The following is a 27,845-nucleotide window of genomic DNA, read 5'->3' on the forward strand; positions in this document are numbered from 1 at the left end:
GGTCGTCAGTTCCCAGCATCTGCCCAGGGTCTTCTGGGTGTTCCCTGGTGTCTGGGCCTCTGGTTCTGTCTTGCACTTGGAGTCTGATGTGAACCAGATGTCTTTCAACTGTGGGCATGCGAATTTGCTCCTCTTGGCTGTCCTGACAGCTCCCCAATGGCCCACCCAGCAATGCCTCTGGGTTCCCACTAGGGAGAGATGTTTGAATTCCATTAAACCAGGACCAACACTGTCTTAACTTGATTTTTCTCAAGACTGAATTATGGACTACCAAAATTGTAGGTGTTCTGGACACTCTTTCTTCTTATACATGGGATTAGAAGTTATCTGTGCATCTACATATAACAAAATCTAGGTACATTTTCAAAGCAAATACGGAGTTTATTATGTCTTCTGTTACAACATTCTGAGTCAGAATTCTACTTGGAATCTGATTTATAGATTTGGACAGGAATGGTAGCTTCTCCTGTACCAGCATGCATTTGTTTTTTAAAATGGTATTTTAGGAGAATAGACAATTTTTTCATGGCAATAAATATGAAAAGTTTGACAAATTGATCAGATTCTTGGAAAACTCTATGAAGAGTGACTCAGGAAACATTCAACTACTTAAATAGTCCTAAAACCTTTAAAGTAATTGGAACCATAATGAAAAATCTTCTCATAGAGAAAGATCTAGTCCCAGTAGTTCCACTGGCAAATTACATGAAATACTTTGGGAAAAAAGTCTTGTTCATGGAGATTTTTTTACAGAACAGTGAAAGGAGGTACAGTCTCTGTTTCATGTTGATGATATAACATTGATACAAGTATCTGACAGGGAAAGTAGTAAGAATTAAAATTGTAGACCAATCTATTATGGATATCAAGGCCAAAATCTGGAACAAAATATCAAAATTAAGAATATAGTAAGAGGAAAATTGGTAATGTGATGAAAGTCATACTCCAGAAATCAAGGTTATTTATACACTACAAACATTGGCAAGCAATCTGTTCGTGATATGCAGAATAAAGTACTTGATAAGATTTGGCATCTTAAATACAGAAGAAACGTTTTATCAAGTTAGCATCAAATCATGCCATAAAATTCTTTATGAATTATACAGAACGCAATTTTCTTAATTTGATGAACAATGCTGCAGGCAAACCAGCTGTCTGTACACAAAAAAAGTGACAGTTTTAAAGCTTTGCCTTTGAGATAGGAAACCAGACAAGGAAGCCACCTATTGCTGCTTTTGTCCAACATTCTAAAACACAGTTAGGACAAAAATAAAGTGAAAGATATAAAGATATAAAAGTGTGAAAAAGCAAAAGTGGAATTCATGGATAATATGATTTATCCAAAAGATAAAATATGCGCCATAATAAGATAGTTAAAAATGATTACCATGTAAAAAATCGGTATGAAAAAAACACTTCTATAAGTAGTAACAGACATTTCGAAAATGAAATTTTGAAAGTTACAATGGCATGATAAGGATCAGTATCTAAATTCCAAGTCTAATAAATGTGCTGAGAGGCTCTGTAAGGGCAGAGAGACGTTAAAAAAATTTTTTAAGAGACAGTCGAGAAGTTCTAAGATGTTGGATAGAAATCAGTTGAAGAATAAAACATGTTCAATACCCATTAAAATTCAAACAAATGTTTGTTTAGTGGGACTTTGAAAATTGACACATAAATTTCAAAGACCATGTGCAGTGAATTCACTCTTGAAGAAGAATAAAAGGAGAGTTATTTGCTATACTAGATATCAATACTGTTAGAAAGTAATGCATACAGTAGTGTCTTGTTGCAAGGATAGGTATTGAGACCATGGACCAGAAAAATGATCTCAGACACAGACCTATGAGTGGATGACCATGTTCCCCTTCTTTTTAAAAGAAAACTGTGGAATAGTGCAAGGGGAAAGACAGCATGTTCTTAATAAATGGTACTTAAACCATTTAACCATAGTAAATCAATAGGAAAAAAAAGATCAGACTTGTAACTCATCCCACACATAGTCAACTCCTTTTTGGAGTTGAAGGGAATAGAAGGGAAAATCATACAATTCTTTTTTAAAAAATTATTTGTTTACTTTTGGTTGGGTTGAGTCTTTGTTGCTGCATGTGGACTTTGCCTGTGGTCAGCCGGGGCTATTCTTCACCGCTGTGCACGGGCTTCTCATTGAGTCACTTCTCTTGTTGTGGAGCGCAGGCTCTAGGCACACAGGCTTCAGCAGGAGGCAAGCGCAGAAGTTGCAGCTCTCAGGTTCAGCAGTTGCAGCTTGTGGGCCCTCGAGTGCAAAGGTTTCGGTGGTTGTGGCCATGGGCTCAGTAGTTGCAGCTTCTGGGTTCTAGAGCTTGAGCTCAGTAGTCGTGGTACATGGGCTTAGATGCTCTTAGAGCTCACACGTGAACTCTTCCTGTGTCCCCGGCGTTGGCAGGCAGGTTCCTCTCCACTGTGCCACAAAAGAAGTCCTCATAAAACTCTTAGATGAAAACATAGATGATTTTAATTACTTAAGGGTAAAGAATGATTTCTTAGAATGTTCGCTAGCCATAATGAGTGGGGTGCCATTTCCTTCTCCAGAGGATCTTCCCGAGCTAGGTACTGAACCCTAGTCTTTTGCATCTCCTGCATTGGCAGGCGGATTCCTTATCACTAGCACCTCTTGGAAGCTCTCAACCATACTGAAACAAATTTGAAATACTTTAATATATTGAAACGAAACATGAAGATTTACCAGAAGATAGCATAAGTTCATAAAAGGCAAACCACACACTGAGGAAACCAGATCTGAAAGAGACACGTGCACCCCAATGTTCATCGCAGCACTGTTTATAATAGCCAGGACATGGAAGCAACCTAGATGTCCATCAGCAGATGAATGGATAAGGAAGCTGTGGTACATATACACCATGGAATATTACTCAGCCATTAAAAAGAATTCATCTGAACCAGTCCTAATGAGATGGATGAAGCTGGAGCCCATTATACAGAGTGAAGTAAGCCAGAAAGATAAAGAACATTACAGCATACTAACACATATATATGGAATTTAGAAATGTGATAACGATAACCCTATTTGCAAAACAGAAAAAGAGACACAGAAATACAGAACAGACTTTTGAACTTTGTGGGAGAATGTGAGGGTGGGATATTTCAAAAGAACAGCATGTATACTATCTATGGTGAAACAGATCACCAGCCCAGGTGGGATGCATGAGACAAGTGCTCGGGCCTGGTGCACTGGGAAGACCCAGAGGAATCGGGTGGAGAGGGAGGTGGGAGGGGGGATCGGGATGGGGAATACATGTAACTCCATGGCTGATTCATATCAATGTATGACAAAACCCACTGGAAAAAAAAATAATTAAAAAAAAAAAAAAAAAAGGCAAACCACACAGATATGGAAGATATTTAGACAACACATACTTGTCAGTCAGTGCCTAGCATTGGAGAAGGAAATGGCAACCCACTCCAGTGTCCTTGCCTGGAAAATCCCAGGGACGGGGGAGCCTGGTGGGCTGCCATCTATGGGGTCGCACAGAGTCGGACACGACTGAAGCAACTTGGCAGCAGCAGCAGCAGCATTTAAATATAAATAAATAAACAGGTCCTTCAAATAAATAAATGACAGATGGTGCTATTGAAAATAAGGCAAAAACTTTGAACAGTGACAACACAGAAGAGCAAACACTGTTGAGCAAAAACATCAGAAAGTTTTTTACTTTGGGTCATTAGAAAAAATGCGAAAGAGCACACAGGAGGCGCACTCACTCCCACCAGTTTGCCAACGGTGAGAGTAGGTGAGGGTGGAGCCTCAGCAAGTCCCATTCACTGCAGATGAGAACATGGGTTACACAGCACTGTGGGAAAGACTCTGGGCTCGTGAGGAAGGCTAGGAGTGCACCCATGACGCCCCACCAGTTTGGTTTGAATGGTGTCACCAGGAAGAAAGCAGTAATGGCAAAGCCAGTCCTAATGGTAAAGGTGGTCAGTTTCTCCATTCCTCAGACACTGGAAGAGAAGACCATGGGTAGGTGTAAGCGTACAAGTTGACAATAGTACAAATAGGCATGGGGGCTGAGCCTGACATCTCCGTGGACTGCAGGTGAGACGTCCCTGCATAATCGGAGGCAGACGACCGTGGGTCCATCTAGGGAGGTTTGGGAACAGGTGCCTCATGACCCTGCTGATGCCAGGAGCAGGGAGTCTTTTCCAGTGGCGCCCCCGGACCAGCTCAGAAGGACCCATGGGGAATGTTTAAATTGTGTGTCTTTTGCTGAGAAACGCAGGGGTCCTCCTCAGGGCACAGGGCTGGTGCAGAGCCTGAGAGTCTCCAGCTCCGATGCCCCTTCCCACCACCCCTCGGCCCACCTCCCCATCCAGGTCTTCTCTGCCCGGGGCTGCCGTCCTGACTGAGGTGGGGTCTCTGACCCTGTGTCTCCCCCTCTGTCCCCAGAGCCCTCGGTGGTGTTTGCCAAGGAGCAGCCGGCACGCAGCGACGTGCAGGCCGTGGCGGGAAGCAGTGCCACGCTGAGCTGCGAGGTGGCCCAGGCCCAGACGGAGGTGACGTGGTACAAGGACGGCAAGAAGCTGAGTCCGAGCTCGAAAGTGCGTGTGGAGGCCACGGGCCGCGGGCGGCGGCTGGTGGTGCAGCAGGCGGGCAAGGCGGACGCCGGGGAGTACAGCTGCGAGGCCGGGGGCCAGAAGGTCTCCTTCCACCTGGACGTCACAGGTCAGTCCTGGAGGAGGATGCCGAGCTAGCCTGTGTGCAAGTATGAGGGAATTGGCTTTTGGTCTCACCAGACTATGTGTGCACGTGGCTATAACCTTCATCTCTTCTTGCCGCTCAGTTTTCCATGTCCCATCTTGATACCCATTTTGTCCTGGAGGAGGATGAATGGCAAGGGTGGCCTGGAAAGAGGAGTGGCCATTTCTGCCCACCTGTTTCCAGGCAGTTAGGCTCAGTCCCACTGTCTTATCACCTGCCCAGAAGCTTCTTCTTTTCCCTGGTGTCAAAACCTATTTTACCAAAAGTTTTACTTTGATTTCAGGTTCAGAGAATTTGTTATCAAAAGAAACAGATCATTACACACAAATAAGCAATTTCAATATTTAATAGAGGTTTATTTAACTTAATTTCAATATATAATCATTAAAAGAAATAGAAACAATAGAAAAGAGTAATAGACTGTTGGTGGGAATGCAAACTGGTACAGTCTCTAGGACTGCAGAGTGAAGATGCCTTAAAATATTGGAAATAGAACTGCCATAAAACCCAGCAATGCCACTGTTGGGCATGCACACCGAGGAAACCAAAATTGAAAGAGACACATGTACCCCAGTGTTCATTGCGGCACTGTTTATGATAGCTAGGACGTGGAAGCAACCTGGATGTCCATTGGCAGATGAATAGATAAGGAAGTTGGAATACAATGGAATATTTAGTTCAGTTCAGCTCAGTCGTGTCCGACTCTTTGTGACCCAATGGACTGCAGCGTGCCAGGCTTCCCTGACCATGACCAACTTTTGGAGTTTGCTCAAACTCATGTCCATCGAGTCAGTGATGACATCCAACCATTTAATCCTCTGTCATCCCCTTCTCTTCCTGCCTTCAGTCTTTCCCAGCATCAGGGTCTCCTCCAGTGAGTCATTTCTTCGCATTATGTGGCCAAAGTATTGAAGTTTCAGCTTTAGCATCAGTCCTTCCAATGAATATTCAGGACTGATTTCCTTTAGGATTGACTGGTTGGATCGCCTTGCAATCCAAGGGACTCTCAAGAGTCTTCTCCAACACCACAGTTCAAAAGCACCAGTTTTTCAACACTCAGCTTTCTTTATGGTCCAACTCTCAACATCCACACATGACTGCTGGAAAAACCATAGCTTTGACTAAGATGGACCTTTGTCGGCAAAGTAATGTCTATGTTTTTTAACATGCTGTCTAGGTTGGTCATAGGTTTTCTTCCAAGGAGCAAGCATCTTTTAATTTCATGGCTACAGTGACCATCTGCAGTGATTTTGGAGCCCAGAAAAATAAAGTCAGCCACTGTTTCCACTGTTTCCCCATCTATTTGCCATGAAGTGATGGGACCAGATGCCATGATCTTAGTTTTCTGAATGTTGAGTTTTAAGCCAGCTTTTTCACTCTCCTCTTTCACTTTCATCAAGAAGCTCTCTAGGTCTTCTCTTTCTGCCATAATGGTGGTGTCATCTGCGATTCTGAGGTTACTGATATTTCTCCTGGCAATCTTGATTCCAGCTTGTGCTTCATCCAGTTCAGCATTTTGCATGATGTCTTCTGCATGTAAGTTAAATAACCAGGGTGACAATATACAGCCTTGACATACACCTTTCAGAGTTTAGAACCAGTCTGTTGTCCCATGTTCAGTTCTAACTGTTGCTTCTTGACCTGCATACAGATTTCTCAGGAGGCACGTCAGGTGGTCTGGTATTCCCATCTCTTTAATAATTTTCCACAGTTTGTTGTGATCCACAAAGTCAAAGACTTTGGCATAGTCAATAAAGCAGAAGTGGATGTTTTTCTGGAACTCTCTTACTTCTTTGATGATCCAACAAATGTTGGCAATTTGATCTCTGGTTCCTCTACCTTTTCTAAAACCAGCTTGAACATCTGGAAGTTCACGGCTCACGTACTGTTGAAGCCTGGCTTGGAGGATTTTGAGCATTACTTTGCTAGCATGTGGGATGAGTACAATTGTGTTATAAGTTTTAACATTCTTTGGGATTGCCTTTCTTTGGGATTGGAATGAAAACTGACCTTTTCCAGTCCTGTGGCCACTGCTGAATTTTCCAAATTTGCTGGAATATCACGTGCAGCACTTTCACAGCATCATCTTTTAGGATTTGAAATAGCTCAACTGGAATTCCATCACCTCCACTAGCTTTGTTTGTAGTGATGCTTCCTAAGGCCCACTTGACTTCATATTCCAGGATGTCTGACTCTAGGTGAGTGGTCACACCATTGTGGTTATCTGGGTCATGAAGATGATTTTGTACAGTTCTTCTGTGTATTCTTGCCGGTTCTTCTTAATCTCTTCTGCTTCTGTTAGGTCCATACCGTTTCTGTCCTTTATTGAGCCCATCTTTGCATGAAATGTTCCCTTGGTATCTCTAATTTTCTTGAAGAGATCTCTAGTCTTTCCCATTCTGTCATTTTCCTCTATTTCTTTGCATTGATCACTGAGGAAGGCTTTCTTATCTCTCCTTGCTTTTCTTTGGAACTCTGCATTCAAATAGGTATGTCTTTCCTTTTCTCCTTTGCCTTTAGCTTCTTTTCTTTTGTCAGCTATTTGTAAGCTCCTTGGACAACCATTTTGCCTTTTTGCATTTCTTCTTCTTGGGGATGGTCTTGATCCCTGCCTTCTGTACAATCTCATGAACCTCCATCCATAGTTCTTCAGGCACTCTATCGGATCTAGTCCCTTAAATCTATTTCTCACTTCCACTGTACAACCGTAAGGGATTTGATTTAGGTCATACCTGGATGGTATAGTTGCTTTCCCTACTTTCTTCAATTTAAGTCTAAATTTTGCAATAAAGAGTTCATGATCTGAGCCACAGTCGGCTCCCAGTCTTGTTTTTGCTGACTGTATAGAGTTTCTCCATCTTTGGCTGAAAAGAATATAATCAATCCGATTTTGGTATCGACCATCTGGTGATGGCCATGTGTAGAGTCTTCTCTTGTGTTGTTGGAAGAGGTAAACTAAAAAAACATCCAGACTTAAACAGGACGCTGAGAAGTCTCTCATTAACAACAATCTGGAGTCCCAATTGGGAAGAGGGCTTCAGTGGCAGTTCCACTGATGAGAGTTCAAATTGCAGTTTGAAGTTTACCTCTTCCAACAACACAAGAGAAGACATATATACAATGGAATATTGCTCAACTATAAAAAGGAACACATTTGAATCAGTTCTAATGAGGTGGATGAAACTAGAGCCTGTTATACAGAGTGAAGTAAGTCAGAAAAAGAAACACCAATACAGTATATTAACACATATATATATGGAATTTAGAAAGACGGTAACAATGACCCCATATGCAAGGCAGCATAAGAGACACAGATGTGAAGAATAGACTTTTGGACTCTGTGGGAAAAGGCAAGGGTGGGAAATTGTGAGAGAATAACATTGAAACATGTGTATTACCATATGTAAAATAGATGACCAGTGCAAGTTCGATGCATGAAGCAGGGCACGCAAAGCTGGTGCTCTGAGACAACCCAAAGGGATAGGGTGGGGAGGGAGGTGGAAGGGGTTTTCAGAATGGGGGGACACATGTGCACCTGTGGTTGATTCATGTTAATGTATGGCAAAAGCCACCAGAATATTGTAAAGTAATTATCCTCCAATGAAAATAAATTAATTAAACAAAAGCAAAGAGTAACAGCACATATATCACCAAATTGGGCTGAGCAACACCCAGACTTAAACATCATGCTGAGAAGTCTCTTGTTAACAGCAATCTGGAGTCCCAGTTGGGAAGAGGGCCTCAGCGGCAGTTCACTCCACAGATGAGACTTCAGATTACAATTTGGGGGGCCCCTGCTTATAACCCCAGGCCGCATCACCAGTTTGCATGCAAAAATGCAGCTCTGGTTTTAGTTTAACATTTTTACGGTGCTGTTTGCTTTATCTTGTGAGTCATAGGATTTCATTAGAACCCAGGCATGAATCCAGGGGCTCAAGAATTCCAAGACTCACTCCCTTTCTTATCTAAAGTGCAACCTGACTTGCTGTGCTTGCAGACAGGCAGGAAATGCGGGCAGTGTCCTGGCAGGTCACAAGGAAGGTCAAGAGCCTGCTCTCCTGCTTCTGAAGCCTGAACAATACCTCCTGCATGGTAACTTCCCTAAGAGGACTCTGGTACTCCCTGATACTTGGGGGCTAAGGCAGGCCTGCGGATACATGACTTTCCTCCCATCATATGTCTTACCTGAGAGCGATCACATGCCCTCATCTGAAACCTCATACTTGTTCTTGGTTGGTTAGAGGTGTTTCAGTATGATGGATCCCAGATTAGGGGACATGTTGGCCACAAGATTGCACTTAGAGTTTTTTCAGGAGTGAACTTTGGATGATGAAATTTGAGATTTCTGGGAGGCCTTTCCTTCCTTGTCCTGAATTTAAAAGCTCCCGTTGCCCAAAGGTAGCAAAAAACAGGGCCGTGTTTTGCTGTCATGTCCTGGCAAAGGGAAGAGAGAGAGAATGATTAGTGGAGAAACACCTGTGCTATTTAGGGAGATCTTCTTAGATCAAATATGGTTTTGTTTTTGCCTGCAAAGAGTTTGAGTGTTGCAGGTAAGTATTCCCCTTGGCGTTACATTGTTGAATTTAGGAATGGAAAGGAAAAAGTGGCTTCTGTCACATCATTAGGCTTGGCTAATGAAGAGCTATTGTCCTAGCAGCCTCTAACTGGGCAAGCAATATTTTTAAAAATTTTTTAATTGGTGGAAAATTGCTTTATAATTTTGTGCTGGTTTATGCCATAGTACAACATGAATCAATCATAATTATGTATATAATATATAATTACATATATATTTAATTATATATAATTAATCAATTCCCTCCTGAGCCGCTCTTCCCTCCCCTGCCCTCATCCCACCCCTCTAGCTCATCACAGAGCACCGGGCTGGGCTCCTTGTGTTATTTAGCAAATTCCCACTATCTGTTTTACACGATTGTGTATATATGTTAATGCTGCTTTCTCAATTAGTCCCTTCCTCATCTTCCCCCTCTGTGCCCACAAGTCTGTTCTCTACTAGGATCATCAGTACCATTTTTCTGGATTCTATATATATTGCGTTAATATACAATACTTGCTTTTCTCTTTCTGACTTACTTCACTCTGTATCAGAGGCTCTGGGTTCATTCACTTCACTACAGCTGACTCAAATGCATTTCGTTTTATGGCTGAGTAATATTCCATTGTAGAAATGTACCACAACTTCTTTATCCATTCATCTGTCAGTGGACATCTAGGTTGCTTCCATTCCCTGGCTGTTGGAAATACTGCTGCAATGAACACTGGGGTACATGTGTCTTTTAGAATTGTGGTTTTTCTCAGGGTATATGACCTATAGTGGGATTGCTGGGTTATTTAGTAGATTTATTCCTAGTTTTTAAAGGAATCTCTGTACTGTTTTCCATAATGGTTGTATCAGTATACATTCCCACCAGCAGTACAAAAGGGTTCACTTTTCTCCACATCCTCTGTAGCATTTATTGCCTGTAGGTTTTTTGATGATGGCCATTCTGAGTTGTATGAAGTTTTGATTTGTATTTCTCTAATAATGAGAGATGTTGAGCATCTTTTCATGTGTTCATTGACCATCTGTATTTCTTCTTTGGCGAAATGTCTGTTTAAGGTCTTTCACTGATTTTTTGATTGAGCTGTTTGTTTGTCTGATATTGAGCTGTATGAGCTGCTAATATATTTTGGTTATTAACCTTTTGTCAGTTGTTTCATTTGCTATTATTTTCTCCCATCCTTTTCATCTTGTTTTTAGTTTCCTTTGCTGTGCAAAAGCTTTTAAGTTTAATTAGGTCCCATTAGTTTATTTTTGTTTTTATTAGTCTAGGAGGTGGGTGAGAGAGGATCTTGCTGTGATTTATGCAAAACAGTATACTGTCTTTGAGCTTTATAGTTTCTGGCCATACGTTTAAGTCTTTAATCCATTTTGACTTTATTTTTGTGTATGGTTTTAGGAAATATTCTAGTTTCATTCTTTTACATGTAGCAGTCCAGTTTTCTCAGCACCACTTATTGAAGAGGCTGTCTTTTCTCATTGTATGTTCTTGCCTCCTTTGTCAAAGATAAGGTGTCCATTGGTGTGTGGGTTTATCTCTGGGCTTTATATCTTGTCCCTTTGGTCTATATTTCTGTTTTTGTTCCAGTACCATACTGTCTTGATGACTGTTAGCTTTGTAGTATAGTCTGAAGTCAGGAAAGTTGAATTTTCCAGCTGTATTTTTCTTTCTCAAGATTGCTTTGTCTATTCAGGGATTTTGTGTTTCCATACAAATTATGAAGTTTTTTGTTCTGGTTCTATGGATATACCATTGGTAGCTTGATAGAGATTACATTGAATCTGTAGATGGCTTTGGGTAGTATGGCAACTTTGAAAATATAGATTCTTCTAATCTAAGAACATAGTATCTCTCCATCTGTTTATGTTGTCTTTGATTTCTTTCATCTGTGTCTTATAGTTTTCTCATACAGGTCTTTTGTTTCTTTAAATAGGTTTATTCCTAGATATTTTATTCTTTTTGTTGCAATGATGAATGGAACAGTTTCCTTAATTTCTTTTTCTGATTTTTCATTGTTAGTATATAGTAATGTAAGGAGTTTCTGTGTATTAATTTCATATCCTATGACTTTACTAAATTCACTGATTAGCTCTGGTAGATTTTTAGTGGTGCTTTTAGGGTTTTATATGTATAGTATCATGTCATCTGCAAACAATGAATTTTACTTCTTCTTTTCCAATCTGGATTTCTTTTATTTCTTTTTCTTCTTTGTTGCCATGGCTAGGACTTCCAAAACTATATTGAATAATAGTGGTGAGAGTGGGCCTTTTCTTGTAACCTAACCCTTGTCTTGTTACCGATCTTAAAGGAAAAGCTTTCAGTTTCTCATCATTGAGAATGATGTTTGCTCTGGGTTTGTCATATATGGCCTTTATTATGTTGAGGTGTGTTCCTTTTATGCCAATTTCCTGGACTTTTTTTTTTATCATAAATGGATATTGAATTTTGTCAAAAGTTTTCTCTGCATCTATTGAGATAATCATATTTTTTCTTTCAATTTGTTAACATGGTGTATCACACTGATTGATTTGCATATATTAAAGAATCCTTGTATCCCTGGGATAAATCTCACTTGATCATGATGTATAATTCTTTTAATGTGTTGTTGGAGTCTGTTTGCTAGAACTTTGTTGAGGATTTTTGCATCTATGTTCATCAGTGATATTGGCCTGTAATTTCCTTTTATTGTGATATCTTTGTCTGGCTTTGGTATCAAGGTGATGGTGGCCTCATAGAATCAGTTCAGGAGTTTTCGTCCCTCAAGCAGTCTTTATTTTGTTGTATTTTCCTAATGGTCTATTTCTTGTGGCTGGAACTTTGGGCAGTCCAAGAAATCAGGTTATTCTTCTGGGAAGAGAGTCTTCATGCCAAATAGGGCTGGGCTACCATGCCATTGACTCCTTTGTGGCAATACTTATCAGGGTAGGATGATTTATGGGTGTGTATAGATACCCTAGGTCCCATCATGCATCTATGTAGAATGTGGTTTCCTGAGAATAGGAGAGAGTGTTCTAAGATAAAACCATTGAAAAATTGTGAAATTTGGGTAAATTCTAGTAAACTATATGAAAGAGGAGAGAAGAAGATAGAAGTCAGAGTTGTATGACCTGTCAATCAGACTAATAATGAGAAGTCAGCCTTGTAGTTCTCTGGTACAGTATACAAAATTTCCTGGAAAACGCTTATTCCATACTTGTGGAGATGATCTTAGAGACAGAAAAAGGAGATACATACCGTCCATTACTCTCTGCATGTACAGAACGTAGCATCAACACCATAATCACACGAGAAAGGCAGGGAGAATGAAATCCAGACAAATCTACTGCAAATATCAAGGTCAAAATAATAAACCATAACATTTGCTAACAAAATGAACTCAGCAATGTATCCACAGTTAGAGACCAGTGATCAAATTCCAGGATTGCATATTGAATTTAATGTTGGCAATGTGAATAAATAGAATGCTGGACACTAAGAGATTGAATGCAGAAAGATGTGACCATTTTCATGAGTTCAGAATCAAATGGTTGATTAAACTTGAATGTCATACATTGAGACAGAAAGTTTTCTAAATTGAGTATCAGTTCCTGCCATAAAACTATTGGCAAACTGTATACAAGTGTTCTTAGTTTTTAACGTAAAATTCCTGCAGAACTACAACACCATCCCACCTGAGATGAGCAAGGAAATCTTTGACATGAGGCACAATACAGGGAGGTGACTAACCCTTGAGTTGTGTAAGGAGGAAAATAAAATTACTTGCCAACAGTTTTGAAAAACTAAAGGTAGAATTTGCTGATGATGGGGTGATCAACTCAGACAATCCCAAAGATAAATGATTAGACTGCATAGGATTCTTGAATAGGATCAGTGTGTAAAAAAATTAACACGCAGAAAACATTTCTATGTCTTAAGTTCTGGCAAGGAATGCTTGGGAAATGAAATATGTGTGAAAGAGTTAGACCAGCAAAATTTTTTTTTTTTTGTAATTTCAATCTGATAAAAGTTGCTAAGAGACTGTAAGTGGGGAAAGGATTCAAATTCTTGAGAGACAGTCAGAGGTTGCAATAAAGGGGTAGAAATCTGGGGGGGGGCAATTGAAGGTGTTTATTAGCAATCAAAATGGAACCGAATTTGTTTTGTGAGTGGTCAGATGGAAGAATAACAGGCAGATTTCAAAGGCAAGATGCAGCCAATACACTGTTTTCTTCAAGAAAATCATGGTGGGAGCATATGCTGGGACCTGATGTCAGGAATTGTCATAAAGCTGCAGTTTTCAAGATAAGGGGATCCCAGTGCAGGAATAGTTACCACATCAGAGGAATAGAAGACTGAGTTCAGAAGCAATTCATTGCCTAAATGGATTTCTGCACCACCCATTCCCTCTCAAGTCCTCCTTTTGTTACTGTGTTGTCTGTCAGAGAAGTCAAGGAAGGATGTTGTCTTCATAAATGGTGCTTGGACCACTGAACCATAGGGAAAAAATAAATTATACTAACAGTTCACACCACACACAGAAGTAAACATGTAGTAGGTTAGAAACCTCAATGTAAAAAGTAAAACTCCCCAAAAACCCTCAGATGAGAGCATGGTTTCTTTAAAGACTAAGGTAAAGAAAAATTTCTTAAATAGAACAGAAATACTTTATACTCAAAGGGATGAAAGGACAATGTGACCCTGTTGAAAGGAAAAGCTTTGGTTTATCACAGGTTTTGATCAGAAAGTGAAAATGCGAGTCACACAGTTGGGAATATCCTTAAAACTTACCTGTGTGTCATTCTTTGGTATTTAAACCATAAAGAGTGGCCAGAGGTGAATCGAGAAAAGAGAGAGCCTACCAAGGGTAAGTGGGCAAAAGATTTGAATAGTGTAACTGAGAAGAAGAAAACAGTAATGATGAACCCAGTCCTGAGGGGAAAGGTGCTCAGCTTCTCCATTCCTCAGACAATGGCAAAGAAAGCCTTGGGGAGGTGTAAGCACTCCCTGCAGATTGCCACAAGTTGACAACAGTAAGAGTGGGCTGGGTGCTGAGCCTCAGACATCTCCACTGACTGCGGATGAGAAGCTCCTTGCATAACCATATGAAAAAGACTGGGGCACTATCTTGGAAGGTTGGCGGATATTTGCATTGTGAACCTGCAGATGTCATGAGCAGGGGAGATGTCTTTTTCAACAGCCCCTTTCCCAGGCCATTTCACAGGGACCTGTGGGAGAATGCATGATTTGTGTGACTTGCTGCTGAGAAAGACAGAGTGTCCTCTGCAAGGCACAGGGCTGGTGCAGAACCTGGGAAAATCTCCAGCTCCATCACTCCTTCCCACTACCACGCTTCCCAGCTCCCCATCCAGGTCTTCTCTGCCCGGGGCTGCTGTCCTGACTGAGATGGGGTCTCTGACCCTGTGTACCCCTCTGTCCCCAGAGCCCTCGGTGGTGTTTGCCAAGGAGCAGCCGGCACGCAGTGAGGTGCAGGCCGTGGCAGGAAGCAGCGCCACGCTGAGCTGCGAGGTGGCCCAGGCCCAGACGGAGGTGACGTGGTACAAGGACGGCAAGAAGCTGAGTCCGAGCTCGAAAGTGCGTGTGGAGGCCACGGGCCGCGGGCGGCGGCTGGTGCTGCAGCAGGCGGGCAAGGCGGACGCCGGGGAGTACATCTGCGAGGCCGGGGGCCAGAAGGTCTCCTTCCACCTGGACGTCACAGGTCAGTCCTTGGAGGCAGTCAGTTAGCCTTATGTGGAGGTAATGGGACGGGCTTGCACCCCTGACTGACCCGATGATCTTTCCATTGGACTTCATCTCTTTTGGTCTTCTGTCCTCCCACCCATTTTCACACCCAAGGCTGGGCAAAGGGAGCTGGATGGGAGGGTGTGAACAGAAGGGAGAAAGGCGTTCTGTGAACCCAGAGTGACATTTCCACACAGTGATGCACGGTTGTCAGTTCCCAGCATCTGCCCAGGGTCTTCTGGGTGTTCCCTGGTGTCTGGGCCTCTGGTTCTGTCTTGCACTTGGAGTCTGATATGAACCAGATGTCTTTCAACTGTGGGCATGTGAATTTGCTCCTCTTGGCTGTCCTGACAGCTCCTAGATGCCCCACCCAGCAATGCCTCTGGGTTCCCCCCAGGGAGAGATGTTTGAATTCCATTAAACCAGGACCAACACTGTCGTACTTGATTTATCTCAGGAATGAACTATGGATTTACCAGAGTTTCAGTTGTTCTGGACACTCTTTTTCTTTGCACTGGATATTGAAATTATCTGTGTATCTACAGGGCTTCTGAGGTGGCTTAGTGGGTAAAGAATCTGCCTGCAATGCAGGAGACGCAGGTTCCATCCCTGGGTCAGGAGGAGAGCATGGCAACCCACTCCAGTATTCTTGCCTGGAGAATCCTACGCACCGAGGAGCTTGACGGGTTATAGTCCATGGTGTCACGGAGAGGCAGCTGAAGGGACTGAGCACACACGCACATACACATCTAGGTCTATTTTGCTTGTAACATGTGCGAAGTAAACAGAGCAGAGGATTGGTTGATGTGTGCCTGAAATATGCACATGTGAGGTCTGGAATTCTCTTTTCAAAGCAAATATGGATTTCCTTTGTCTTCTGTTGGAACATTCTATGTCAGAATAATAGTTGGAGTCTGATTTATAGATTTAGACTTGAAGAGGAATAGTCACTTCTCCTATGCCAATATGCATGTATCTTTAAAGAGTGATATTTTAGGAGAGTATGACAATTTTTTTCATGGCAATAAATGTGAAAGGCTCGACGAGTTAATCAGGTTCTTAGAAAATTATATACCAAGGGACACAGAAACACTGGACAACTCAGATAAGCTTAGAACCTTTTACATAATTGGAATCACAGTGAAAAATCTTCCCACAGAGGAATGTTTAATCCCTGTAGTGCCACTGGTAAATTACATGAGCTACTTTAAAAAGGAGAACCCTGTTCATGGAGGTTATTCTGGAGAATAGAAAAATGAGATACAGTCTCTGCTTTGTTCCATGTGGATTGTGTAACACTGATACCAATATCTGACAAGGAAAGGGGTGAGGACTGAAATTATCATCAATCTATTACAGAGAGCAAGGCCAACATATGAAAGAAAACATGATCAGAATAAGTTTAACAATGTATTAAGAGGATAACTGGTGATACACTGTGATGAAAGTCATAGTCCAGAAGTGCAAGATTGTTGAAATACTAGAAATGTTAGCAAAACATTCTGTTCATGACATGCAGAATAAAGGATGAGATTTGGCATTATAAATAGAGAAAAAATGTTTAATGAAGTTTGCATCAATTTTTGCCATAAAATTCTTAACGAATTATAAATAAAACAATTCTTTCTTAATTTGATCAATGACTCTGCAGGCAATCCAGCTAATTGCACACAAAAAAGTGAAAGTTTGAAAGCTTTGCTTATGAGATAGAGAACCAGACAAGGAAACCCACTGTTAATGCTTTTATCCAACATTTTACAGCACAGTTAGGGAAAAAACAAAATAATATAAAAGTGTGAATAAACAAAAGTGGAATTCACAGATAATATGATTTACCCAAAGATAAGTTATGAGACAATAGGATAGTTAAGAATGATTACTGTGGAAAAAGTTAGTATGAAGAAAACAAACTTCTGTGTCTAATAGTAGCAACAAACGTGTTGAAAATGAAATTTTAAGAGTTAAAATAGCATCAAAGCCATCATTTTTTAATTACAAGTCTAATAAAAAGTTCTGAGAGGCTCTGTGGTGGGAAGGATTATTGGAATTTTTTTGAGAGACAGTCAAGAAGTTCTAAATAGTTTGGTAGAAATCTACGGAAGAATAAAAAATGTTCAATACAAATTAAAATCCAAAAAAAAGTTTGTTTAGAGGGGACTTTGAAAATTGACAAGTAAATTGCAAAGACCATGTAGAGTCAATGCACTCATGAAGAAGAGCAAATATTTGGTGATATTACCAAATATCAAGACTACTATAAAGCTATAGTAATGAATATAATAGTGTCTTGTTGCAAAGATAGACACACAGGCCAAAGCATCTCAAGAGTGATTTCAGGCACAGACCTGAATGACCACATTTCCCTTCTCCTTTTTAAAAATTATGGAATGGTGCAAGGCATGGAGGCAGCATAGTTTTCATAAATGATGTGTGGACCATTTAACCTACAGAGAAGAGATTGGACCAGTAAGTCATACCACACACAGTCAGCTCCTGTTGGGTTACAGACCACAGAATGGAAGGGAAAATCATAGACGTAAATTGCCTTAGGATAAAGAATAATTTCTTAGAATACAAGTGTACTAGCCATAATGAAACAAATTTGAAACACTTTACTGAAACTAACCATGAAGATTCATCAGAAGTTAGCATGAGTGACTAAAGGGCAAACCACACAGACGTGGAAGACATTTAGAACATATATACTTGCCAGTGCCTTGCATTTAAATATATAAAAATGTCCTCAAAATGACAGAAGATGCTATTGAAAACAGGGCAAAATCTTTGAACAGCGATGATGCAGAAGAGCAAATACCAGTGAGCAAAAATATCACAAAGGGTTCTTTCCTCCGTGTCATGAGAAAAATGCAGAAGAACGCCACAGGAGGCACATGCATTCCCACCAGATGGCCAGCGTGAGAGTGGGCAAGAGTGGAGCCTCAGTGAGTCCTGGTCACTGCGATGAGAGCATGCACGTTTCTGTGGGGAAGATGGGGCTGCATCTAGGAAAGCGCCCATCATGACCCCACAGTTCCCATCCTACTAGTAAGTGGGCGAAAGATCTGAATAGTGTCACCAGGAAGAAAAAACAATAATGGTGACCCCAGTGCTCAGGGGAAAAGGTGCTTGCTTCTTCATTCCTCAGACAATGACACAGAAAGCCATAGGGAGGTGTAAGCACTCTCTCCAGGTTGCCACCAGTTGGCAATGATAAGAGCAGGCAGAGGTGCCAGCCTCAGACATATAAATAATGGACTGCAAGTGAAAAGTTCCAAGGATGAAGTTATGGAAAGGACTGGCACCATCTGGGAAGGTTGGGGAGCACATGCCAGGTACCATGAGCAGGGAACAAGTCTGTTCCAGTGGCCACCCCATCCTGCAGTAGCTCTCATGGATGGACCCAGAGGAGAATTCATAAATTGTCACTGGTTACTGAGAGAGTTTGGGTGACCTCGCAGAGGACAGCGCTGGTGTAGAGCCTGGACAAGTCTCTAAGCTCTGTTGCTCCTTCATATCGCACCCGAAACTAACTCCCCATCCAGGTCTTCTCTGCTGTCCTCACTGAGGTGGGGTCTCTGACCCTGTGTGTCCCCCTCTGTGTCCCCAGAGCCCTCGGTGGTGTTTGCCAAGGAGCAGCCGGCACGCAGTGACGTGCAGGCCGTGGCAGGAACCAGTGCCACGCTGAGCTGCGAGGTGGCCCAGGCCCAGACGGAGGTGACGTGGTACAAGGACGGCAAGAAGCTGAGTTCAAGCTCGAAAGTGCATGTGGAGGCCAAGGGCTGCACCCGGAAGCTGGTGGTGCAGCAGGCGGGCAAGGCGGACGCTGGGGAGTACAGCTGCGAGGCCGGGGGCCAGAAGGTCTCCTTCCACCTGGACGTCACAGGTCAGTCCTGGAGGAGGACGCTGAGCTAGCCTGTGTGCAGGTGCTGAGGGGACTGGCTTCCAGCCTCACAGACTTGTGTATCGCCTGTAAGCTTTAGGACTTCACACCTTCCAGTCATCTGTGTCCCATCTTGTACCCACTGGCTCCAGGAAGGCTGGATGGGGAGGTTTTCGTGGAAAGAATAGGGCCTGTTTGTGTGCATCTGTTTCCTGGCATGAGGCTCAGTCACACTGTTGTCTTAGCACCCGCCCAGAACCTTCCTGTTGCTCCTGGTGTTAGGACCCAGGCTCTCCCTGATGTTAGGGGCTGAGGTAGGCCTGGGGTATAATTGACTTTCCTCCCATCATATGTCTTGCCTGACAACTAGTGCTCACCCTCATCTATAACCTCAGCTGGCCAGGGGTATTTCACTTTGGTCGATGCTGGATTAAGGAAAACATCAGCCACACAGTCCTATTTGGAATTCTCTTAGGGGTAAACTTTGGATGGTGAAATTCGAGGTTTCTGGGATGCCCTTCATTCCTTTTCCTCTGTAGAGAGGGTCTGGTTGCTGGTAGGTCCCAAGAAATAGGCTGCTTTTTGTTGTCACTGACTTGTGAAAGGAGGAAACAAATGATGATGGTAGAGAGGTAATCTTCTTAGATAAAATATGATTTTCCTTTGTTTTGAAGAAGGTTGGATGTTTCAGGTCAGCATTCCTCTTGGCATTACGTGACGAATTTAGGAATGGAAAGGAGAAAGTCATTTCTACCTCATTTGTGTGGATTGTTAAGAAGAAGCTACTGCCCTGCAAGCCTCTGATGGGCAAAGCAGCCTTTATTTCCTTGCATTTTCCTAGTGGTCAGTGAGTGTCTCTTTCTCCTGGCTGAAACATCAGGCAGTCTAAGAAATCAGGTTATTCTTCTTCTGGGAAGAAAGTCTTCATGCAGAATAGGGGTGGGCTTCCAAGCCATATTGACTCTTGGTGGCAACCCCGAAGAGTTTGAGACCGTGCCAGTGTAGCAGGATGCATGGGTGTGTATATACCCCAGACTCCACCATGCATCTTTGTAGCATGTGATTTTTGAAGCACATTGAAGAGTACTTTAAGGTAAAAACCTTTGAAAAATTGTCAAATGTGTCTAAAACCTCGTAAAATACATGAAAATCAGACTGCCTGCAAAGATAGAGAAAACTCAAAGAATTGGATGACTTGTAGTTGTAATCAAGAGGACAAATAATGAAAGGCTTGTCAGCCTCGTAGTTCTCTGGTCAACTGTATAAAATATTCAGGAAATTGTAATTCCATGCTTGGAGATGGTCCTAGAGAGAGAAGAATGAGATACCCTCCATAATTGTCTTCATGTACAGAACATAACATTGATACTGAAATCACTCCGGAAAGACAAAGGGAAGATGAAATACCAGACCAATGTACTGCGAGTATCACAATTATGAATTAAATGTTAAGAAAGTGAATTCAGCAGTGTATCCAGGGGTAGAGATCAGTGGTGAAAGTCGTAGTTCAGGATTGCATGTTGTATTAATGTTGACAACGTTGATAGAAAGCTTGACATTAGATTGAATGCAAAAAGATCATCTCCGTAAGCACAGAATCAAATGGTTGATTGAACTTGCATGTCTTAACACTGAGACAAAATGTTTGATAAAATTGAGCATCAGTTTCTGTCATAAAATTCTTAGTAAACTAGATAAAAGATATCTTTTTTTTAATGTTATTGCATTCTGGCAAAAACAACAACATCCCACTTATGGTATACCTGGAAGTCTTTGATGTGAGGGACGGCACACTCAGGCCGCTCTACCCGCTGAGTTCAGTAAGGAGGAGAATAAAGTCATTGACAAAGTGCTCAGTAAGAGTTCACTCACTGAGTTCAGTAAGGAGGAGAATAAAATCATTGGTAGAATTTTGAAAAACTGAAGATGGGATTTGGTGATAATGTAATGATCAACTCAGACAATCCCAGAGATAAATGATTAGAGTGCATCTGTTTCTTGAGTAAGATAAGTGTGTAAAAAATCAGTATGCAGGAATTATTTCTACATCTGAGTCCAGGCAGGGACCGCTTGGAAAGTTAAGTTTGTGTGGAAGAGTTAGACTAGCACAATGGTGTCGTGTTTCTAATTCCCAGGCCTGATGAAAGTTGCGGAGGGTCTGTGTGTGAGACATTATTCAAGATTCTTGAGAGGCAGGCAGAGGTTGAAATAGATGGATAGAAATTCAAGGGAAAAAAATCAAAGATGTTTGTTAACAATCAAAATCGAGACCAGTTTTTTGGGGGGTGGGTCAGATAAAAGAGAAACAGGAAGATTCCAAGGTAAGGTACAGCCAATGTGTTGTTTTCTTGTAGAAAATCAGAGTGGGAGTCTTTACTGGGACATGAATCAAGAATTACCATAAGGCTGCAGTTCTCAAGACAAGGGGGTCCCAGTGCGGGGATGGTTACCACACTGGAGGAACAGAAAACTCAGTTCAGAAACAGTTCATAAATGACTTCCCGGCACCACCATCCCCCCTCGCCCAACCCCTTTCGATTGTTACTCTCCTGTCTGTTGAAGAAGTCAAGGGAGGATGTTGCAGAAAGAAATGGTAGTTGGATCACTGACCCACACAGAACACTTAAGTTGTACTAACAATTCACACCACACACAGAAGTCAGCTCAGGGTGGGATAGAAACCTCAGAGTAAAGGGTAAAACCAAGAGAAATAAAAAAGCCCTCAGATAAGAACATGGTCTGTTCAAAGACTTAGGGTAAGGAAAGATTTCTTAAGTAGAAGACAAATGCTCTAAACTCAAAGGGAAGAAATGGACATTGTCACGCTATCGGAAGGAAAAACTTTGACTTAACAGAGGACTGGATCGGAGAATGAATATATGAGTCACATGGTTGGGAATATCCTTAAAGTTTACCTGTTTGTCATTCTCTGGCACGTAAATGTATAAAAATTGGCCAGCTTTGAATCAACCCAAGAGAGCGCCTGCTATTGGCAAGTGGGCAAAAGATTTGACCCTAGTCACCAGGAAGAAGAAAACAGTAATGGCAAACCCAGTCCTAAGGGGGAGGTGCTTGCTTCTTCACTCCTCAGACAGACACAGAGAGCCACGGGGGGTGCAGGCAGTCCCCCAGATGGCTACCAGCTGAGAATCCTGAGAGTCGGCAAGCGCGCCGAGCCTCAGCCATCTCCAGGACTGCAGGTGAAAGGTTCCTGCATGTAGTATGGGGAAGCCTGGGGCACCATCTGGGAATGCTGGGGAACAGTTGCCTCGAGACCTGCAGATGTCATGAACAGAGAACAAGTCTGTTCTCAGGGCCTCCCACCCGGGACCTGCTCCTAGGGACCTGTGGGAGAAAGTGTAAATTGTGTCACATGCTAAGAAAGGCAGGGAGACCTCTGCAGGGCACGGGTCTGGTGCAGAGCCTGGAGAAGTCTCCAGCTCCACCATCCTCCTACACAGCCCCCCACCTCCCCATCCAGGTCTTCTCTGCCCCGGGGCTGCCGTCCTGATGGAGATGGGGTCTCTGACCCTGTGCATCCCCCTCTGTCCCCAGAGCCCTCGGTGGTGTTTGCCAAGGAGCAGCCGGCATGCAGTGAGGTGCAGGCCGTGGCGGGAAGCAGCGCCACGCTGAGCTGCGAGGTGGCCCAGGCCCAGACGGAGGTGACGTGGTACAAGGACGGCAAGAAGCTGAGTCCGAGCTCGAAAGTGCGTGTGGAGGCCACGGGCCGCGGGCGGCGGCTGGTGGTGCAGCAGGCGGGCAAGGCGGATGCCGGGGAGTACAGCTGCGAGGCCGGGGGCCAGAAGGTCTCCTTCCACCTGGACGTCACAGGTCAGCCCTGGAGGAGGATGCTGCGCTAGGCTGTGCAAGCGATCAGAGGCCTGGCTACCTGCCTCACCAAACATGTGTGTGCTTGCCTGGATCCTCCATCTCTCAAGCCTCCCTGTGTTCCTTGTCCCACTTGGTCCCCACTTTGGCTGGGGGAGCATGTAAAGGGAGGGTGTGCTTGCAAAGAGGAGGGACCATTTCTGTCCACCTGTGTCCAGGCAGTGAGGCTCACTCTCAGTGTATTGGCACCTGCCCAGAACCTTTCTCCTGTTCATGCTGTCGAGACCCTGCCTTTCACTGATGCCTGGGGGCTGAGGTCGGCCTGGAGATAACTTACTTTCCTCCCATCATCTGTCTTTTCTGGGAGCTAGCACATGCCCTCATCCAGCGCCTCATGCTGGTCCCAGTTGACCAGTGGTGTGTCAGTTTGAGGGATCTTGATCAGGGGAAAGGTTGGCCACACAATCCTCATTGGCCTTCTCTCAGAAGTGAACTTTGAATTACAAAATTTGAGGTTTCTGGGAGGCTCTTCCTCCCTTTTCCTGGATATAGAAGCTCCAGTTGGCCATACATAGAAAAAAAAAATAGACATGTTTTATTGTCACTTCCTTGCAAAGGGAAGAAACAGAGGATGATTGATGGAAGTCGCTTGTGCTACTTTGGGTGATCTTCTTAGATCAAAGATGGTGTTGCCTTTGTCTTCTAACAGACTCTATGTTCCATGTCAGTATTCCTGTCTGTGTTACACTGATGAATTTAGAAATGGAAAGGAAAAAGTCACAGCTGCCACATCAGTCGGCGTTGCTAATGAGGATTTACTGCCCTCGCAGCCTCTGACTGGCAAAGCAGTCTTTATTTCGTTGCATTTTCATAGTGGTCAGTAAGACTCTCTGCCTCATGCCTCGTACCTCAAGCACAGGACGGTCTAAAAAATCAGGTTAGTCTTCTGGGAAGAGGATCTTCATGCCAATATAGAGATGGCCTGCCATCCCACATTTTTTTTTCCTTTTTTTAAAAAAAATTATTAATTTTTAATTGAAAGATAATTACTTTATAGAGTTTCATTGTTTTCTGTCAAACCTCAGCATGCATCAGCAGCCATAGGTATACATGTGTCCCGTCCGTCTTGAACCTCCCTCCCATCTCCCGCCCCATCCCACCCCTCTGGGATGATACGGAGCCCCTGTTTGAGTTCCCTGAGACATGCAGCAGATTCCCGTTGGCTCTCTATTTTACATATGGTGATGTAAGTTTCCATGGTACTCTCTCCATACAGCTCACCCTCTCCTCCCCCTCCCCATGTCCATAAGTCTGTTCTGTATGTCTGTGTCTCCATCGCTACCCTGCAAATAGGGTCATCAGTACCATCTTTCTAGATTCCACATATATACACGTTAGTGTACGATATCTATCTTTGTCTTTCTGACTTACTTCACTCTATAATAGGCTCTAGGTTCATCCACCTCATTAGAACCGACTCAAATGCATTTCTTTCTATGGCTGACTAATATTCCCTTGTGTATGTGTACTACAACTTCTTTATCCATTCATCTGTCGATGGACATCTAGGTTGCTTCCATATTCTAGCAATTGTAAGTGGTGCTGCAATAAACATTGGAGCACATGTGTCTTTTTCAGTTTTGGTTTCCTCAGGGGTATATGCCTAGGAGTGGGATTGCTGGGTCATGTGGTGATTTTTTTTATTCCTAGATTTTTTTAAGGAATCTCCATACCGTCTTCCATAGTGGCTATTTCAATTTATATTCCCACCAACAGTGCAAGAGCATTCCCTTTTCTTCACGCCCTATCCAGAGTTTATCGTTTGTAGACTTTTTGATGATGGCCATTCTGACTGGTGTGAGGTGATATCTCACTGTAGTTTTGATTTGCATTTCTCTAATAATGAGCAATGTTGAGCATCTTTTCATGTGTTTGTTGGCCATCTGTATGTCTCCTTTGGAGAAATGTCTGTTTAGGTCTTTTCCCCACTTTTTGATTGGGCTGTTTGTTTTCCTGGTATTGAGTTGTATGAGCTGCTTGTATATTTTGGAAATTAATCCTTTGTCAGTTGTTTCATTTGCTGTTATTTTCTCCTATTCTCAGGGTTGTCTTTTCACCATGTTTGTAGTTTCCTTTGCTGAGCAAAAGCTGTTAAGTTTAACTAGGCCCCACTTGTTTACTTTTGTTTTTATTTCCATTACTCCAAGAGGTGGGTCATAGAAGATCTTGCTTTGATTTATGTCATTGAGTGTTCTGCCTATGCTTTTCTCTAAGAGTTTTATAGTTTCTGATCTTGCATTTAGGTCTTTAATCCATTTGGAGTTTATCTTTGTGTATGGTGTTATAAAGTGTTCTAATTTCATTCTTTTACATGTAGCTGTCCAGTTTTCCCAGAAGCATTTATTGAAGAGGCTGTCTTTGCCCCATTGTATATTCTTGCCTCCTTTGTTGAAAATAAGGTACCCATGGGTGCATGGGTTTATTTATGGGCTTTCTGTCTTGTTCCATTGGTCTATATTTCTGTTTTTGTGCCAGTACCACACTGTCCTGATGACTGTAGCTTTGTATATAATCTGAAGTCAGGAAGGTTGATTCCTTCAGCTCCGTTCTTCTTTCTCAAGACTGCTTTGGCTATTCAGGGTCTTTTGTGTTTCTATATGAATTGTGAAATATTTTGTTCTAGTTCTGTGAAAAATGCCATTGGTAATTTGACAGGGATCACATTGAATCTGTAGAGTGCATTTTGTAGTATAGTCATTTTCACAATACTGATTATGTCTACCCAGGAACATGGAATATCTCCCCATCTGTTTATGTTGTCTTTGATTTCTTTCATCAGTGTCTTATAATTTTCTCTATGCAGTTCTTTTGTCACCTTAGGTAGGTTTATTCCTAGATATTTTATTATTTTTGTTGCAATGGTGAATGGGACTGATCCCTTAATTTCTCTTTCTTATTTTTCATTGTTAGTATATATGAATGCAAGTGATTTCTGTGTATTGAGTTTGTATCCTATGACTTTGCTAAATTCACTGATTAGCTTTAGTAATTTTCTGACAGTATCTTTAGGGTTTTCTATGTGTAGTATCATGTCATCTGCAAACAGTGACAGATTTACTTCTCTTTTTCCAATTTGAATTCCTTTTATTTCTTTTTTTTCTCTGATTGCTGTAGCTAGGACTTTGTAAACTATGTTGAATAATAGTGGTGAAAGTGGACACCCTTGTCTTGTTCCTGATCTTAGGGGGAATGCTTTTGGTTTTTCACCATTGAGAATAATGTTTGCTGTAGGCTTATCATATATGGCCTTTACTGTGTTGAGGTAGGTTCCTTCTCTGCCCATTTTTTGAAGAGCTTTAATCATAAATGGGTGCTGAATTTTGTCAAAGGCTTTTTCTGCATCTATTGAGATTATCATATGATTTTTATCTTTCAGTTTGTTAATATGATGCATCACATTGATTTGTGTGTACTGAAGAATCCTTGCATCCCTGAAGTAAACCCAACTTGATCATGGTTATGAGCTTTTTAATGTGTTGTTGAATTCTGTTTACTAGAATTTGTTGAGATTTTTGTATTTATTTTCATCAGTGATATTGGCCTGTAGTTTTCTCTGTCTGGTTTTGGTATCAGGGTGATGGTGGCCTCATAGATTGAGTTTGGAAGTGTTCCTTCCTCTGCAATTTTTTGAAAGATTTTTAGAAGAATAGGTATTAGCTCTTCTCTATGTGTTTGATTAGAATTCACCTGTGAAGCCATCTGTTCCTGGGCTTTGGTTTTTGGGGGATTTTTGATCACAGTTTTGATATCAGTGCTTGTGGATTGGGTTGTTCATTATTTCTGTTTCTTCCTGCTTCAGTCTTGAAAGATTTAACTTTTCTAAGAATCTACCCATTTCTTCCAGTTTATCCATTTTATTGCCATTAAGTTGCTCATAATAGTCTCTTATAATCCTTAGTAGTTCTGTATTGTTGTAACCTCTCCTTTTTCATTTCTAATTTTGTTGATTTGTTTCTTCTCTCTTTTTTCTCAATGAGTCTGGCTAAAGGTTTATCAATTTTGTCTCCTCAAAGAATGAGCTTTTAGTTTTATTAATTTTTACTATTGTTTCTTTCATTTATTTTTCATTTATTTCTGCTCTGATCTTTGTGATTTCTTTCCTTCTGCTGATTTGGGAGTCTTTTTATTCTTCTTTTTCCAGTTGTTTTAGGTGTAAAGTTAGGTTGTCTATTCAATGTTTTTCTTGTTTCTTGAGGTAGGATTGTATTGCTATAAACTTACCTCTTAGAACTGCTTTTGCTGCATCCCTTAGGTTTTGGGTTGTCGTGTTTTCATTGTTATTTATTTCTAGGGATTTTTTAATTTCCCTTTTGATTTCTTTAGTAACCTGTTCATTATTTAGAAACATATTGTTTAATCTCCATGTGTTTGTGTTTTTTACAGTTTTTTTCTTATAATTGATATCTAGTCTCATAGAGTTGTGGTCAGAAAAGATGCTTGATATGACTTCAATTTTCTTAAATTCCTGAGGTTTGATTTGTGACCCAAGATGTGGTCTATCCTGGAGAATGTTGCATGTGCACTTGAGAAGAAGGTGTATTCTTCTGCATTTGGATGGACTGTCCTGAAGACATCAATGAGATCCATCTCATCTAATGTATCAATTAAGACTCGTGTTTCCTTATTAATTTTCTGTTTTGATGATCTGTCCATTGGTGTGAGTGGGGTGTTAAAGTCTCCCGCTATTATTGTGTCAATTTCTCCTTTTATGTCTGTGAGTGTTTGTCTTGTGCATTGAGGTGCTCCTGTGTTGGGTGCATAGGTATTTACAATTGTTACTTGGATTGATCCCTTGATCATTGTGTAGTATGCTTCCTTATCTCTTGTAACATTCTTTATTTCAAGGTCTGTTTTGTTTGATATGAAGATTGCTATTCCAGCTTTCTTTTGCTTCCCATGTGCATGAAATATATTTTTCTATCCTCTCACTTTCAGTCTATATGTGTCTTTAGGTATGAAGTGGGTTTCTTGTAGACAGCATATGTTTGGGTCTTGATTTCATATCCATTCAGCCAGTCTGTGTCTTTTGGTTGGACCA

The 27,845-nt window shown here is 41.9% G+C and overlaps 1 protein-coding gene across 2 annotated transcripts in view; it reads left to right on the forward strand.

Annotated features, from left to right (window-relative positions):
- OBSCN (obscurin, cytoskeletal calmodulin and titin-interacting RhoGEF) overlaps positions 1-27,845 on the forward strand; it is a 170,682-nt gene that overhangs the window by 57,657 nt on the left and 85,180 nt on the right. For both annotated transcript variants that reach the window (XM_043467097.1, XM_043467098.1), the window contains exons 12-15: positions 4,448-4,723; positions 14,741-15,016; positions 18,647-18,922; positions 22,475-22,750. In XM_043467097.1, coding sequence (XP_043323032.1) covers positions 4,448-4,723; positions 14,741-15,016; positions 18,647-18,922; positions 22,475-22,750 — 1,104 coding nt within the window. The remainder of the gene's footprint in view (positions 1-4,447; positions 4,724-14,740; positions 15,017-18,646; positions 18,923-22,474; positions 22,751-27,845) is intronic.

This window comes from Cervus canadensis, chromosome 4, assembly GCF_019320065.1.
Source record: "Cervus canadensis isolate Bull #8, Minnesota chromosome 4, ASM1932006v1, whole genome shotgun sequence".
NCBI classification, from domain to species: Eukaryota; Metazoa; Chordata; class Mammalia; order Artiodactyla; family Cervidae; genus Cervus; species Cervus canadensis.